The sequence below is a fragment of the Globicephala melas genome, chromosome 9 (genome assembly GCF_963455315.2).
Source record: "Globicephala melas chromosome 9, mGloMel1.2, whole genome shotgun sequence".
In the NCBI taxonomy this organism is placed as follows: domain Eukaryota; kingdom Metazoa; phylum Chordata; class Mammalia; order Artiodactyla; family Delphinidae; genus Globicephala; species Globicephala melas.
Window position 1 is genome coordinate 77,686,479 of NC_083322.1, and position 15,182 is coordinate 77,701,660.

Sequence of the window (15,182 nt, forward strand, 5' to 3'; positions counted from 1 at the left end):
AAGTAACATTTAATCATTGTAAATTAGAAAAGTAGAGTGACAGGAATTCTCAAAAACATCAAATAGTAATAAAGCCCACAGTTGATGGATGGAATATATAGGCTTTAAATTTAAGGGACTCAAATATCCATTTTACAGAGATTGAAAACTGCCATTACACATTTCGGAAGCATCTTGATGCCTATTTCTAAGACATCATCTCTTTTTACTTTTCTCATTAATTGATAATGAATTGCTTGAAAAATGATTTAGTTTTAAAGTCCAGTAACATAATGGACTTTAATAAAAGTGATGAGTGATATTATTATCTTATTGGTATTTAATAGTCTAGGGTTGTAGAAAATGAGAGGGTATGTTTTGTACTTGGGGTGAAACATATTGAAAAGATTTGGGCTCCTGTAAACTCAGACCTAAATTTATTTATTTATTTTGTTTGGTTTTATTTTTGGTTTTTGTTTTTTTTGGCCATGACACATGGCTTGTGGGATCTTAGTTCCTTGACCAGAGATTGAACCTGTGCCCTCAGCAGTGGGAGCGTGGAGTCCTAACCACTAACCCTCAGACCTAAATTTAAATAGGAATCTGTTCATATCACAATTATAACCAGAACAAAGAATTAGGCCCGGTAACAAACCAAAGATAAATGGAGACTGGGATTGAGGTTATGTTATCAGCTTTGCCACCATAGTTTTGTGACTTTAGGGCATGTGGCTTCATCTTGATGGAATTAAACACCTCCATTTATAACATCATGAATTTGCATTAATTGATTTTTAAGGTCCCTTCTTGCTTTATAATTCTGATTCCATCACTGGTTCAGGATCACATCTCCTTCAGAATCCATTGCTTCTTTGTTTACATCTTACTGTATATGTGAAATAGGCGCCGTGTAATCTTCCAGACATGGGGTCAATCTGAACACTATCAAAAGTAGAAGGGGGCTTCCCTGGTGGCGCAGTGGTTGGGAGTCCGCCTGCCGATGCAGGGGGCACGGGTTCGTGCCCCGGTCCGGGAGGATCCCACATGCCGCGGAGCGGCTGGGCCCGTGGGCCATGGCCGCTGAGCCTGCGCGTTCGGAGCCTGTGCTCCGCAGCGGGAGAGGCCACAACAGTGAGAGGCCCGCACACAGCAAAAAAAAAAAAAAAAAAAAAAAAAAAAAAAAAAAAAAGTAGAAGGGAGGAAAAAATGCCTGAGATTTATCACACACTTAGTTTGCTGCTTACTTTGCATACATTGATACTTTGATCAGTTTGCAAATCTTACTGTAGTTGGTAGATGCTTTAATTTATAACTTAAGAAGGCAGGGACTTCCCTGGTGGCGCAGTGGTTAAGACTCTGCCTGCCAATGCAGGAGACACAGGTTTGAACTCTGGTCCGGGAAGATCCCACGTTCCGTGGAGCAACTAAGCCCGTGCACCACGACTACCTGGACACCGCAATGAAGGGTAGCCCCCGCTTACCTGCGGCAACTAGAGAAAGCCCATGTGCAGCAATGAAGACCCAATGCAGCCAAAAATAGATAAATAGATTTACTTTAAAAAAGGTATTTTAAAAAAAGGTAAAACAGTGTTGTGAGAAATTTTGCATTTATTGCTTTTGTGTTAACATGTTTTATATTCATTTTTGATAATAAGATAAACATGTCAATAAAATACAAATATAAGTTCCATCTCTTGCTAAATGAGTATGTGCTAAAAACTGTATATTGTTTTCATGTATCTAAATTGGAGCTTTCATGCTGTGTATATGCATTTACAAAGTGGAACAGTGTGTGTATGGAGGCAAATAAAGATTTTGCTTATTCAGAATTTTTTCTTTCTTTTTATCCTTCTTTTACTTCCCCGTAGACTTGCTACTTTCAAATAGCTGTATTCCCTTTTTGGGCTCATCGGAAGGACTGGATTTCCAAACCACTTTGTTAGATGAGGAGAGGGGCAGGCTGCTGCTGGGAGCCAAGGACCACATCTTCCTGCTCAGTCTGGTTGACATAAACAAAAATTTTAAGAAGGTCAGTTTATTTCTATATAGTTTACTGAATGCATTTATTTTCATCTATGCCCTTTTCCTTCACTTTTGTTTTGTTTTAAGTGATTCAGTGTCAAATGCAGTAGGTCATTTACATGTCAAAAAAGAACATGTTAAAAGAACTTATTGCCTCTGATACATGTTTTTGGATTTTTATGGATTTAAGTACAAGAGTGAGTGTAATACTAAAACCTTTGAAAATCTGAATGAAAGGCATGAAAAGTTAGTAAATGGATACTACTTTACATAACAGAAATGCAAAGTTTTGGATTTAAAAGCTGGAAAATGAGTTATTCATGAAATATTAACATTTATATCTATAGCAATTATTGTAAAATTAAGTTTTTATTAATTTTCAATGAATAAGCATACTTAATGATAGTGTGGCTCTGGTAGCATTTTAGCACCACATTGGTTTCTCCACACTCTCCTTTTATATCTGAGCAAGTTTCTTCTATGGCTCAGTCACGTTCAGGTAGGGAAGATGAATAATGCCTCACTTGTGGGCTCATTAAGAACAATCTTAGCACTTAAAAGAAATATATACTAGTAATTCAAAACCCAAAAAGCAACTGCTGTTGTATCCTACATTTTCAACTAGCACTGTGATACCCAAAGAAAAGACTGTCACACTGTTTTATCAATTATTGTTAGCCAGTAATTTAGTAAGTATCAATATCTATGCAAACAAAAATGGATACCAAGACTAGAAGAGTTGAATGAATGATGAGAAGACATAATATATGACCTATTCTGCATCTATGAGGTATCTTTGATTGTTTTCCTTTCTCTTCTTTGCCAGAAGAAATACTACTGCAAAAGAAATACAAGGAGCCATTTCAAACTTTCAGGTCAATAGTTCCCAACACTGAGTTTATAGAGACTTCTTCCCATTCAGAGTTATGTGTAGGTCATTCTTGGACTTTGAAGCTTCATACGGCTTTCACCTACAATGACCACTTTAACTTAACCCTCTAATTTTGAGTCAGTAAAATAAATATCAGTTGTCCAGTTATTTGAATTATATCAGCACTCAGGGCTTCAGTCTACATAGGCAAAATATTTGTCACCATATGTGTTACTATCACTTAATGAACACATGCATTAGAAACAATGTTTTTGCTCTTCTAATCACTTAATTTTTAAGTAGTACTTCCAGACATTTTTGAGGTCCACCAAAGGAAAAGGAATAATGTTTTATGAATGCTCAGGTATGATAAAGAAATAATCTTTGAATGCAAATGTATACACATGCATTCCATGTAATCTGTGTTTCTAGAAGAAGAATGAGGGCTAAAATATTTCCAGTAGTTGTTCTTGACTTGTGTTATTCCAGACACACAAACTCATAAGGTTATCTTATTTGTTTTGGAATTATTCTGCAGCCTAGATATTGTTTACAGTAAGGTGGAATAAACAGCTGATTATGTGCTAGAATTTGAAAAACTTGTCCTTTCATTCTGCCATTTTAGCTCCATTCCATGCTTTTTTTTTTTAAACATCTTTATTGGAGTATAATTGCTTTACAATGGTGTGTTAGTTTCTGCTTTATAACAAAGTGAATCAGTTATACCTATACATATGTTCCCATATCTCTTCCCTCTTGTGTCACCCGCCCTCCCACCCTCCCTATCCGACCCCTCTAGGTGGTCACAAAGCACCCAGCTGATCTCCCTGTGCTATGCGGCTACTTCCCACTACCTATCTATTTTACGTTTGGTAGTGTATATATGTCCGTGCCACTCTCTCAGTTTGTCCCAGCTTACCCTTCCCCCTCCCCATATCCTCAAGTCCATTCTCTAGTAGGTCTGTGTCTTTATTCCTGTCTTGCCCCTAGGTTCTTCATAAACTTTTCTTTTTCTCTTAGATTCCATATATATGTGTTAGCATACGGTATTTGTTTTTCCTCTTTCTGACTTACTTCACTCTGTAGGACAGACTCTAGGTCCATCCACCTCACTACAAATAACTCAACTTTGTTTCTTTTTATGGCTGAGTAATATTCCATTGTATATATGTGCCACATCTTCTTTATCCATTCATCTGTCGATGGACACTTAGGTTGCTTCCATGTCCTGGCTATTGTAAATAGAGCTGCAATGAACATTTTGGTACATGACTCTTTTTGAATTATGATTTTCTCAGGGTATATGCCCAGTATTGGGATTGCTGGGTTGTATGGTAATTTGTTCAGTTTCTTAAGGAACCTCCATACTGTTCTCCATAGTGGCTGTACCAATTTACATTCCCACCAACAGTGCAAGAGGGTTCCCTTTTCTCCACACCCTCTCCAGCATTTATGGTTTGTAGATTTTTTGATGATGGCTATTCTGACTGGTGTGAGATGATATCTCATTGTAGTTTTGATTTGCATTTCTCTAATGCTTAATGATGTTGAGCATTCTTTCATGTGTTGGCAATCTGTATATCTTCTTTGGAGAAAAGTCTATTTAGATCTTCTGCCTATTTTTGGATTGGGTTGTTTTTTTTTTTTTTTTTTTGATATTGAGCTGCATGAGCTGCTTGTAAATTTTGGAGATAAATCCTTTGTCAGTTGCTTCATTTGCAAATATTTTCTCCCATTCTGAGGGTTGTCTTTTCGTCTTGTTTATGGTTTCCTTTGCTGTGCAAAAGCTTTGAAGTTTCATTAGGTCCCATTTGTTTATTTTTGTTTTTATTTCCATTTCTCTAGGAGATGGGTCAAATAGGATCTTGCTGTGATTTATGTCATAGAATGTTCTGCCTATGTCTTCCTCTAAGAGTTTGATAGTGTCTGGCCTTACATTTAGGTCCTTAATCCATTTTGAATCCATTTTTGTGTATGGTGTTAGGGAGTGTTCTAATTTCAATCTTTTACATGTAGCTATCCAGTTTTCCCAGCACCACTTATTGACGAGGCTGTCTTTTCTGCACTGAATATTCTTGCCTCCTTCATCAAAGATAAGGTGACCATATGTGCGTGGGTTTATCTCTGGGGTTTCTATCCTGTTCCATTGATCTATATTTCTGTTTTTGTGCCAGTACCATACTGTCTTGATTACTGTAGCTTTGTAGTATAGTCTGAAGTCAGGAAGCCTGATTCCTCCAGCTCCGTTTTTCGTTCTCAAGATTGCTTTGGCTATTTGGGGTCTTCTGTGTTTCCACACAAATTGTGAAATTTTTTGTTCTACTTCTGTGAAAAATGCCATTGGTAGTTTGACAGGGATTGCATTGAATCTGTAGATTGCTTTGGGTAGTAGAGTCATTTTCCCAATATTGATTCTTCCAATCCAAGAACATGGTATACCTCTCCATCTATTTGTATCATCTTTAATTTCTTTCATCAGTGTCTTATAATTTTCTGCATACAGGTGTTTTGTCTCCTCCATTAGGTTTATTCCTAGATATTTTATTCTTTTTGTTACAATTGTAAATGGGAGTGATTTCTTAATTACACTTGCAGATTTTTCATCATTAGTGTATAGGAACGCCAGAGATTTCTGTGCATTAATTTTGTATCCTGCTACTTTACCAAATTCATTGACTAGCTCTAGTAGTAGCATCTTTTCTGGTAGCATCTTTAGGATTCTCTATGTACAGGATCATGTCATCTGCAAACAGTGACAGGTTTACTTCTTTTCCGATTTGGATTCCTTTTTATTTCTGTTTCTTCTCTGATTGGTGTGGCTAAAATTTCCAAAGCAATGTTGAATAATAGTCGTGAGAGTGGGCAACGTTGCCTTGTTCCTGACCTTAGTGGAAAGGGTTTCAGTTTTTCACCATTGAGAACGATGTTGGCTGTGGGTTTGTCATATATGGCCTTTATCATGTTGAGGAAAGTTCCTTCTATGCTTACTTTCTGGAGGGTTTTTATCATAATGGGTGTTGAATTTTGTCAAAAGCTTTCTCTGCATCAATTGAGATGATTGTGTATGGTTTTTCTCCTTCAATTTGTTAATATGGTGTATCACATTGATTGATTTGCGTATACTGAAGAATCCTTGCATTCCTGGGATAAACCCCACTTGATCATGGTGTATGATCCTTTAAGGTGCTGTTGGATTCTGTTTGCTAGTATTTTGTTGAGGATTTTTGAATCTATGTTCAGCAGTGACATTGGCCTGTAGTTTTCTTTCTTTGTGACATCTTTGTCTGGTTTTGGTATCAGGGTGATGGTGGCCTCGTAGAATGAGTATGGGAGTGTTCCTCCCTCTGCTATATTTTGGAAGAGTTTGAGAAGGATAGGTGTTAGCTCTTCTGTAAATGTTTGATAGAATTGCCTGTGAAGCCATCTGATCCTGGGCTTTTGTTTGTTGCAAGATTTTTAATCACAGTCTTAATTTCAGTGCTTGTGATTGGTCTGTTTATATTTTCTATTTCTTCCTGGTTCAGTCTCCAAAGGTTGTGCTTTTCTAAGAATTTGTCCATTTCTTCCAGGTTGTCCATTTTATTGGCATAGAGTTGCTTGTAGTAATCTCTCATGATCCTTTGTATTTCTGCAGTGTCAGTTGTTAATTCTTTTTCATTTCTAATTCTATTGATTTGAGTCTTCTCCCTTTTTTTCTTGATGAGTCTGGCTAATGGTTTATCAGTTTTGTTTATCTTCTGAAAGAACCAGCTTTTAGATTTATTGATCTTTGCTATTGTTTCCTTTATTTCTTTTTCATTTATTTCTGATCTGATCTTTATGATTTCTTTCCTTCTGCTAACTTTGGGTTTTTTTGTTCTTCTTTCTCTAATTGCTTTAGGTGTAAGGTTAGGTTGTTTGAGATGTTTCTTGTTTCTTAGGTAGGATTGCATTGCTATAAACGTCCCTCTTAAAACTGCTTTTGCTGCATCCCATAGGTTGTGGGTTGTCGTGTTTTCATTGTCATTTGTTTCTAGGTATTTTTTGATTTCCTCTTTGATTTCTTCAGTGATCTCTTGGTTATTAAGTAGTATATTGTTTAGCCTCTCTGTGTTTGTATTTTTTACATATTTTATCCTGTAATCGATACCTACTCTCATAGCGTTGTGGTCAGAAAAGATACTTGATATGATTTCAATTTTCTTAAATTTACCAAGGCTTGATTTGTGACCCAAGATATGATCTATCCTGGAGAATGTTCCATGAGCCCTTGAGAAGAATGTGTATTCTGTTGTTTTTGGATGGAATGTCCTGTAAATATCAATTAAGTACATCTTCTTTAATGTATCATTTAAAGCTTATATTTCCTTATTTATTTTCATTTTGGAGGATCTGTCCATTGGTGAAAGTGGGGTGCTAAAGTCCCCTACTATGAATGTGTTACTGTCAATTTCCCCTTTTTATGGCTGTTACTATTTGCCTTATGTATTGAGATGCTCCTATGTTGGGTGCATAAATATTTACAATTGTTATATTTTCTCCTTGGATCGATCCCTTGATCATTATGTAGTGTCCTTCTTTGTCTCTTCTAATGTTCTTTATTTTAAAATCTATTTTGTCTGATATGAGAATTGCTACTCCAGCTTTCTTTTGATTTCCATTTGCATGGAATATCTTTTTCCATCCCCTCACTTTCAGTCTGTATGTATCCGTAGGTCTGAAGTGCGTCTCGTTTAGACAGCATATATACGGGTCTTGTTTTTGTATCCATTCAGACAGTCTATGTCTTTTGGTTGGAGCATTTAAACCATTTACATTTAAGGTAATTATCGATATGTATGTTCCTATTCCCATTTACTTAATTGTTTTGGGTTTGTTATTGTAGGTCTTTTCCTTCTCTTGTGTTTCTTGCCTAGAGAAGATCCTTTAGCATTTGTTGTAAAGCTGGTTTGGTGGTGCTGAACTCTCTCAGCTTTTGCTTGTCTGTAAAGGTTTTAATTTCTCTATCAAATCTGAATGAGATCTTTGCTGGGTAGAGTAATCTTGGTTGCAGGTTTTTCTCCTTCATCACTTTAAATATGTCCTGCCACTCCCTTCTGGCTTGCAGAGTTTCTGCTGAAAGATCAGCTGTTTACCTTATGAGGATTCCCTTGTGTCTTATTTGTTGTTTTTCCCTTGCTGCTTTGAATATGTTTTCTTTGTATTTAATTTTTGACAGTTTGATTAATATGTGTCTTGGCATGTTTGTCCTTGGATGTATCCTGTATGGGACTCTCTGTGCTTCCTGGATTTGATTAACTATTTCCTTTCCCATATTAGGGAAGTTTTCAACTATAATCTCTTCACTATTTTCTCAGTCCCTTTCTTTTTCTCTTCTTCTTCTGGGACCCCTATAATTTGAATGTTGGTGCGTTTAATGTTGTCCCAGAGGTCTCTGAGACTGTCCTCAGTTCTTTTCATTCTTTTTTCTTTATTCTGCTCTGCAGGAGTTATTTCCACTATTTTATCTTCCAGGTCACTTATCTGTTCTTCTGCCTCAGTTATTCTGCTATTGTTTCCTTCTAGAGAATTTTTCATTTCATTTATTGTGTTGTTCATCATTGTTTGTTTGCTCTTTAGTTCTTCTAGGTCCTTGTTAAACGTTTCTTATATTTTCTCTATTCTATTTCCAAGATTTTGGATCATCTTTACTATCATTATTCTGAATTCTTTTTCAGGTAGACTGCCTATTTCCTCTTCATTTGTTAGGTCTGGTGGGTTTTCACCTTGCTCCTTCATCTGCTCTGTGTTTATCTGTCTTCTCATTTTGCTTAACTTACTGTGTTTGGGGTCTCCTTTTTGCAGGCTGCATGTTCGTAGTTCCCGTTGTTTTTGCTATCTGTCCTCAGTGGCTAAGGTTGGTTCAGCGGGTTTTGTAGGCTTCCTGGTGGAGGGGACTAGTGCCTATGTTCTGGTGGATGAGACTGGATCTTGTCTTTCTCGTGGGCAGGTCAGTGTCTGGTGGTGTGTTTTGTGGTGTCTGTGGCCTTATTATGATTTTAGGCAGCCTCTGTGCTAATGGGTGGGGTTGTGTTTCTGGCTTGCTAGTTGTTTGGCATAGGGTGTCCAGCACTGTAGCTTGCTGGTCGTTGAGTGAAGCTGGGTCTTGGCATTGAGATGGAGATCTCTGGGAGATTTTCACCTTTTGGTATTACGTGGAGCTGGGAAGTCTCTTGTGGACCAGTGTCCTGAAGCTGGCTCTCCCACCTCAGAGGCACAGCACTGACTCCTGGATGGAGCACCAAGAGCCTTTCAACCACACAACTCAGAATAAAAGGGAGAAAATGTAAAAAGAAAGAAAGAAAGAGAATAAAATAAAGTAAAATAAAGTTATTAAAATAAAAAGTAAATAATTATTAAGAAAAAAATTTTAAAAAGTAAAAAAACCAAAGAACGGACAGACAGAACCCTAGGACAAATGGTAAAAGCAAAGCTATACAGACAAAATCTCACACAGAAGCATACACATACACACTCACAGAAAGGAAAAGGGGAAAAAATAATAAATCTTGCTCTCAAAGTCCACCTCCTCAATTTGGGATGATTCGTTATCTATTCATGTATTCCACAGATGCAGATTACGTCAAGTTGATTGTGGAGCTTTAATCCGCTGCTTCTGAGGCTGCTGGGAGAAATTTTCTTTTCTCTTCTTTGTTCGCACAGCTCCCTGCGTTCAGCTTTGTATTTGACCCTGCCTCTGCGTGTAGGTCGCCTGAGGGCGTCTGTTCTTTGCTCAAACGGGGTTAAAGGAGCTGCTGATTCGGGGGCTCTGGCTCACTCAGGCCGGGGGGGAGGGAGGGGCATGGAGTGCGGGGCGAGCCTGTGGCGGCAGAGGCTGTTGTGACGTTGCACCAGCTTGAGGCACGCTGTGCGTTCTCCCAGGGAAGTTGTCCCTGGATCCTGGGACCCCGGCAGTGGCGGGCTGCACAGGCTCTCGGGAGGGGAGGTGTGGATAGTGACCTGTACTTGCTCACAGGCTTCTTGGTGGCAGCAGCAGCAGCCTTAGCGTCTCATGCCTGTCTCTGGGGTCTGCGCTGATAGCCGCAGCTCTCACCCGTCTCTGGAGCTCCTTTTAGTGGCGCTCTTAATCCCCTCTCCTCGCGCATCTGGAAACAAAGAGGCAATAAAAGGTCTCTTACCTCTTCGGCAGGTCCAGACTTTTTCCTGGACTCCGTCCTGGCTAGCCGTGGCGCACTAACCACTTCAGGCTGTGTTCACGCCACCAACTCCAGTCCTCTCCCTGTGCTCCGACCGAAGCCCGAGCCTCAGCTCCCAGCCCCGCACACCCCGGCGGGTGAGCAGACAAGCCTATCAGGCTGGTGAGTGCCGGTCGGCACCAATCCTCTGTGCGGGAATCTCTCCATTTTGCCCCCTGCACCCCTGTTGCTGTGCTTGCCTCCGCGGTGCCGAAGCTTCCCCCTCCGCCACCCGCAGTCTCTGCCCGCAAAGGGCCTTCCTAGTGTGTGGAAACCTTTTCTCCTTCACAGCTCCCTCCCGCTGGCACAGGTCCCGTCCCTATTTTTTTGTCTCTGTTTATTCTTTTTTCTTTTGCCCTACCCAGGTACGTGGGGAGTTTCTTGCCTTTTGGGAGGTCTGAGGTCTTCTGCCAGCGTTCAGTAGGTGTTCTGTAGGAGTTGTTCCACGTGTAGATGTATTTCTGGTGTATCTGTGGGGAGGAAGGTGATCTCCGCTTGTTACTCTTCTGCCATCTTGAAGGTCCTCCCCATTTATTCTTAAGGGTATATTTTTTCCTTAGGAATTTTTTTTAAGTACTCATGCTTCTAGTATATAGCCTATAGATGGTATCAACTAATATCTAAATCATCAGTAAATATCTTAGTAGGGGATGAGTCTTTTTATGAAAGTGTCCAAAGAAAATCCTATTCAACTTTGCAGTTTTGCTTTAAAAGACGCTACATAGCTAACAAAGCATTTTTCTAAATATGTCTCAGTCTTAGAAGATAGCAAAAATCAATTCATACTTTTAAGGGAATTTGTTCTTGTGCTGTTCTCTGCCTTCAGGGATTGGAAGAAAAAGTCCATTTATCTGAACTGAGTGTATTAGATCATTGCTTAAAATAAATTCTGATAGCTAACTTCCTTCTGTGGCTATTTTAAGCAAATCTCTCTTTGGCCATATTCCATGCTTGAAATGTGCTAATATTTAATAAAATAAATGTTTGTGAAATATTGCTTTCCCATATTATGTTATTGAAATAAATGGTCATTTGAACACATTATAAAATTAGGGTCTGTACTAGAGATTTTCTGCCTAACTGATTTTTCTTTATCTTTGTAAAATGAACCATTCATAAAGGGATTATGCATGTAAAGGTAAGAATTTATGTTTATGTAGGTATCCACCTTTAAAATTGATATAAATCACACCAGTGCTAAAAGGTACTTACTCCACAGTAGCAAGTAAGTGTCAAGATGTAGTAGTTTAGCAGTGTTTAGACCTACGTGGTTTGCGTTGGCTCAGTGCCCCTCCGCAAAAATCCAGACTGCTCTGTGGAAGAAACCACACATGTTGGGACTCTGGGGCTGAAGGATGTCCGTTGTATTCTTTAGAGTTAAAGCAATCTACAACACATAATTGAGTTATGAGTGACTGGTTGGGAATTTTTTCCTCTGGGAAATTAAAAAAAAATTCTATAGAGGGTATTTGAAGTATCAAAATTTAGGATATATGTTTATTTGAAGTTCTGTTGAAAAACAGCCATTGCCATTTCATATTTGTCACAAGCCTTTAGAGTGGAATCACCAGAAGTAATAGCAAAATCGTTTACAAAAGTATTTTCATAATAAATATTTAATAATATCCTTGTTATTATCTTTACTCTGTTCAGACTAGATTTTTGAGTCTTCTGCAATGAATGGGGCAGGTATATGATCAATAAACTTTGATGAGTAAATGGCTGTAGAGGGAGAAAGTCAAAATTAGACCTTTCAGGGCATTTCTTCCATCTAGAAAGTAAAAATTAAGTAGACTGAATTTTTTTTTTAACTCTCTGAGATTTTGATGAGAGGTAATATTCTGATCTTTTAAAAAAAAATTATTTCTACAGGGACTTAATAGACCTAAGGGCAAGTATAAGCATCACCAGGGATGTGATGCCTCAATTTTTAAGTAGGCTTTTTCTAGAGTTGTTCCCTAAGGCCTCTCTTTAGTTCACGTACCCTGTGGATTCCTCTCTGGGACAGGTTTGGGACAGATAATGCACATTGATTCAACATGCCATTCCCGCAACACTAGATCAAAATGGAGTAATCAGATGCAGACATAAGTGATCCCATTCCAAGGACAGAGATGTGGAACTGTATTTAACCACTCCCAACAGTTTTGTTGTAGGTTGAGTTCCCCCAGAGGCCAACTATGATATGAAGATGAGCTTATAGGATATTTGTAAGGGAGTGTTCTTGGGATCAACACTTGTGAGGGCATCACTAAGGAAGTAGCGTTAGACAAGGGGAGAACCAAGCTGTGCCGCAGTCCCAACAAAAGCCTCAGCCGATAGGCCATGCTGAGAAGGTGGCAAGCCCTTCAATATTTTTCTCTAGTATAAATGATAATGCCATTATTCATCTGGGTTTATCTTGTGAAAGAGAATCTCCTTTTTCTCCCCATCTCATCCATTCACCATGACCATCGTATTATCTCTTAGAAAACAAAAATCTGATCGTATTTCTTCCCTGTTTACACGCTTCTGGGAGTTCTTGATTTCCAAGGAACTTGAATAAACTTCAAGGCCCTTGCCACCCATTTCTGCTCTGTTTCCAGTATTGACTTCTAAGGCCCTTCCTACCCATTTCTTCTCTGTTTCCAGTCTCATTTTTATCCACTCTTCCTCGTTCCCTCACTAGTACTTTACTTTCTGCTTTTCTTTTTCTCTCTTTCTTTTACTCTAACTGCCATGTTACAAAATGAATAGCTTTCAAGTTTTGTGCTTTTGCTACAACTTTGTGAAATTGACATTCACTTTCTTGCTCATCTCACTCTTTGTTTTTGAAGGCACTTACCTAATACTGCTCTTTTACCTCAGGAGACATAACTCTTCTTTGTGTTTACTAGAGCATTTTATATATTTATACCAGTGTCAGATGTCCTATCCGATAGAACTGTTATTATCCATTTGTGTAAATATATGACCCTCTTAATTGTATACTCCTTGAATAGGGGAACTATTTTTTCTACACTTCTGATTCTCCTTTAGTACACACTACAGTGTCTTACACATAAAGGATACTAAATAATGTTCATTTTGTTTTTTGAGTTGGTAATTTTGTTATCTTTTCTTCTCTTGAGTGTGAGACCAATATACTACTCTTTAATCAATTAGTGTGCTGTCAGCTTAAAAGACATCTTACTTGGGCTGGTAAAAAATAAGGAAATTTGTTATATTATAGAATAAGAATAATGTACAGAGTTTGAGTGGCTATGTAAATGGTAATATCATCTACTTAACAATGTTGTGAATAATCCAGTTCTTTCTGTCTCTTCTGTCTGCCATTGTTGGTGTTGGCATTATCCTTAGGTTGGTAGCAAAGTGGCTATAACAGTTTCATGAGTCACATTCAGACAAGGAAATGTAAAGGAATAAAAGACCATTACTCACTATGTCTCATCCTTAGGAGCAAGGAAACCTTTTTTTTTTTTTTTTCCTTGCGGTATGCGGGCGTCTCACTGTTGTGGCCTCTCCCGTTGCAGAGCACAGGCTCTGGACACTCAGGCTCAGCGGCCATGGCTCACGGGCCCAGCTGCTCCACGGCATGTGGGATCTTCCCGGACTGGGGCACGAACCCATGTCCCCTGCATCGGCAGGCGGACTCTCAACCACTGCGCCACCAGGGAAACCCACCAAGGAAACCTTTTAAAGAACTCTCCCTCACATCTCATTGGCCAGGAACATGTCAATTCCAATTCTTAAGCTTACTTGAAAGAGTGATGGGGAAACTATGATTTGCTTATATGAATCAACTGCTTTAGGTGGAAGAAGTGTTCAGGAATCAATCACGTTGATCACTACACTTAAAGAGAGGGAGTAGAAAACAAGTTTTCTGAAAAAAAATAATTTGCTTAGGGGACTTTTTTTTCTAATTAATGTAGATTTCTTGAAGCAATCATAAAAGGTTTCTCAGACAATCAGAAAGAAGAGTGTATATTTTCTCTCCAGAGAAAATTATAAAGATTAGCTAGTTCTACAAGGAAATTTTCTGGAAGGATTTATTTTTCTTTCAGGAGATATCTTGGAAAGCATTCATTGCAAGTAAAAATCCTTGAAATAATTTTTCTCCACACTGCATTGTAAAGATTGAAAAATCTGCTAACATGTACAAATACTTCTCTTGCTTATGTAAGAGTTCATTTGCCTCTATAAAACTTCTCTATGATTATTTAATCTAAGTTTTGTAAAATCTAATCTGCTGCAGATTTCTTCACATTTGCTGATACTCTGTCAGTTTTCTCCCTTCAGTATTGTTAACTGTTGTTGAGGGTGACATCGTCAGGAGGGAATACATTACAACTTAACTCAGAGAATTAAAGACTACATCATTATTCTGTAGTACTAGTTTTTAGCATTATCCAGTAAATATTTAATGTACAGAGAACATATTTTTAAAAAATCAAATAACTAAATATGACAAGTGTCATTGAAAGTATTTTCTAGCAGAATTATGTCTAGAATAATGCTGCTTTGATTGATTTGGTTTTGTCAGTCTCTGGGATTGAAATTTATTGTATGTGTTTGTAGAAGTAAAACTTGGAATAGTTTTTAGTAACTGAACTTTGAATAATTTTCTTTATTTTGTCCTACTTTAGTCAGGGTTTTTTGTTTGTTTATTATTTTCATAGAAAAATTTGAGTATCTACTCTTGGTGCTAAGAACGTCTAACAGAATATAACACTCAGGTCTTGTCATTGCTCATGCCCTACTTAGGAAGATAAGACATAACACAGTTAAAATAAGACAAGTCAGAAAAATTTTAAATGTCCAAAATAATGAGACAGATCACATAGGAATTCAGGGAGGGGGATAAAAGATCACATGTTGTGCATGGGATTTGAATTAGTCCAAAATGGATGAGTAAATGTAAATTATTGTTAACACTTTAATTAAATAGTTTGTATTTGGACTGCAAGTTTTATTATTTCCTTGTCCAGCTAGGATGGGGGAAAACATGTTGGAGAAATAGAGTAGAAGAGTCATTTCTCCCCTCCATGTGTAAATTTCTCATAGTTTACGTTAAAGAAACTAGGTTTCCCTGCCCTTAACGTACCCCATCTCTAGAA

The 15,182-nt window shown here is 38.1% G+C and overlaps 1 protein-coding gene across 4 annotated transcripts in view; it reads left to right on the top strand.

Annotated features, from left to right (window-relative positions):
* The window catches only part of SEMA3D (semaphorin 3D), a 208,216-nt gene that overhangs the window by 94,146 nt on the left and 98,888 nt on the right, over positions 1–15,182 (top strand). For all 4 annotated transcript variants that reach the window (XM_030856996.2, XM_030856997.2, XM_060304732.1 and 1 more), the window contains one exon: positions 1,848–2,008. In XM_030856996.2, the coding sequence (XP_030712856.1) occupies positions 1,848–2,008 (161 nt within the window). The remainder of the gene's footprint in view (positions 1–1,847; positions 2,009–15,182) is intronic.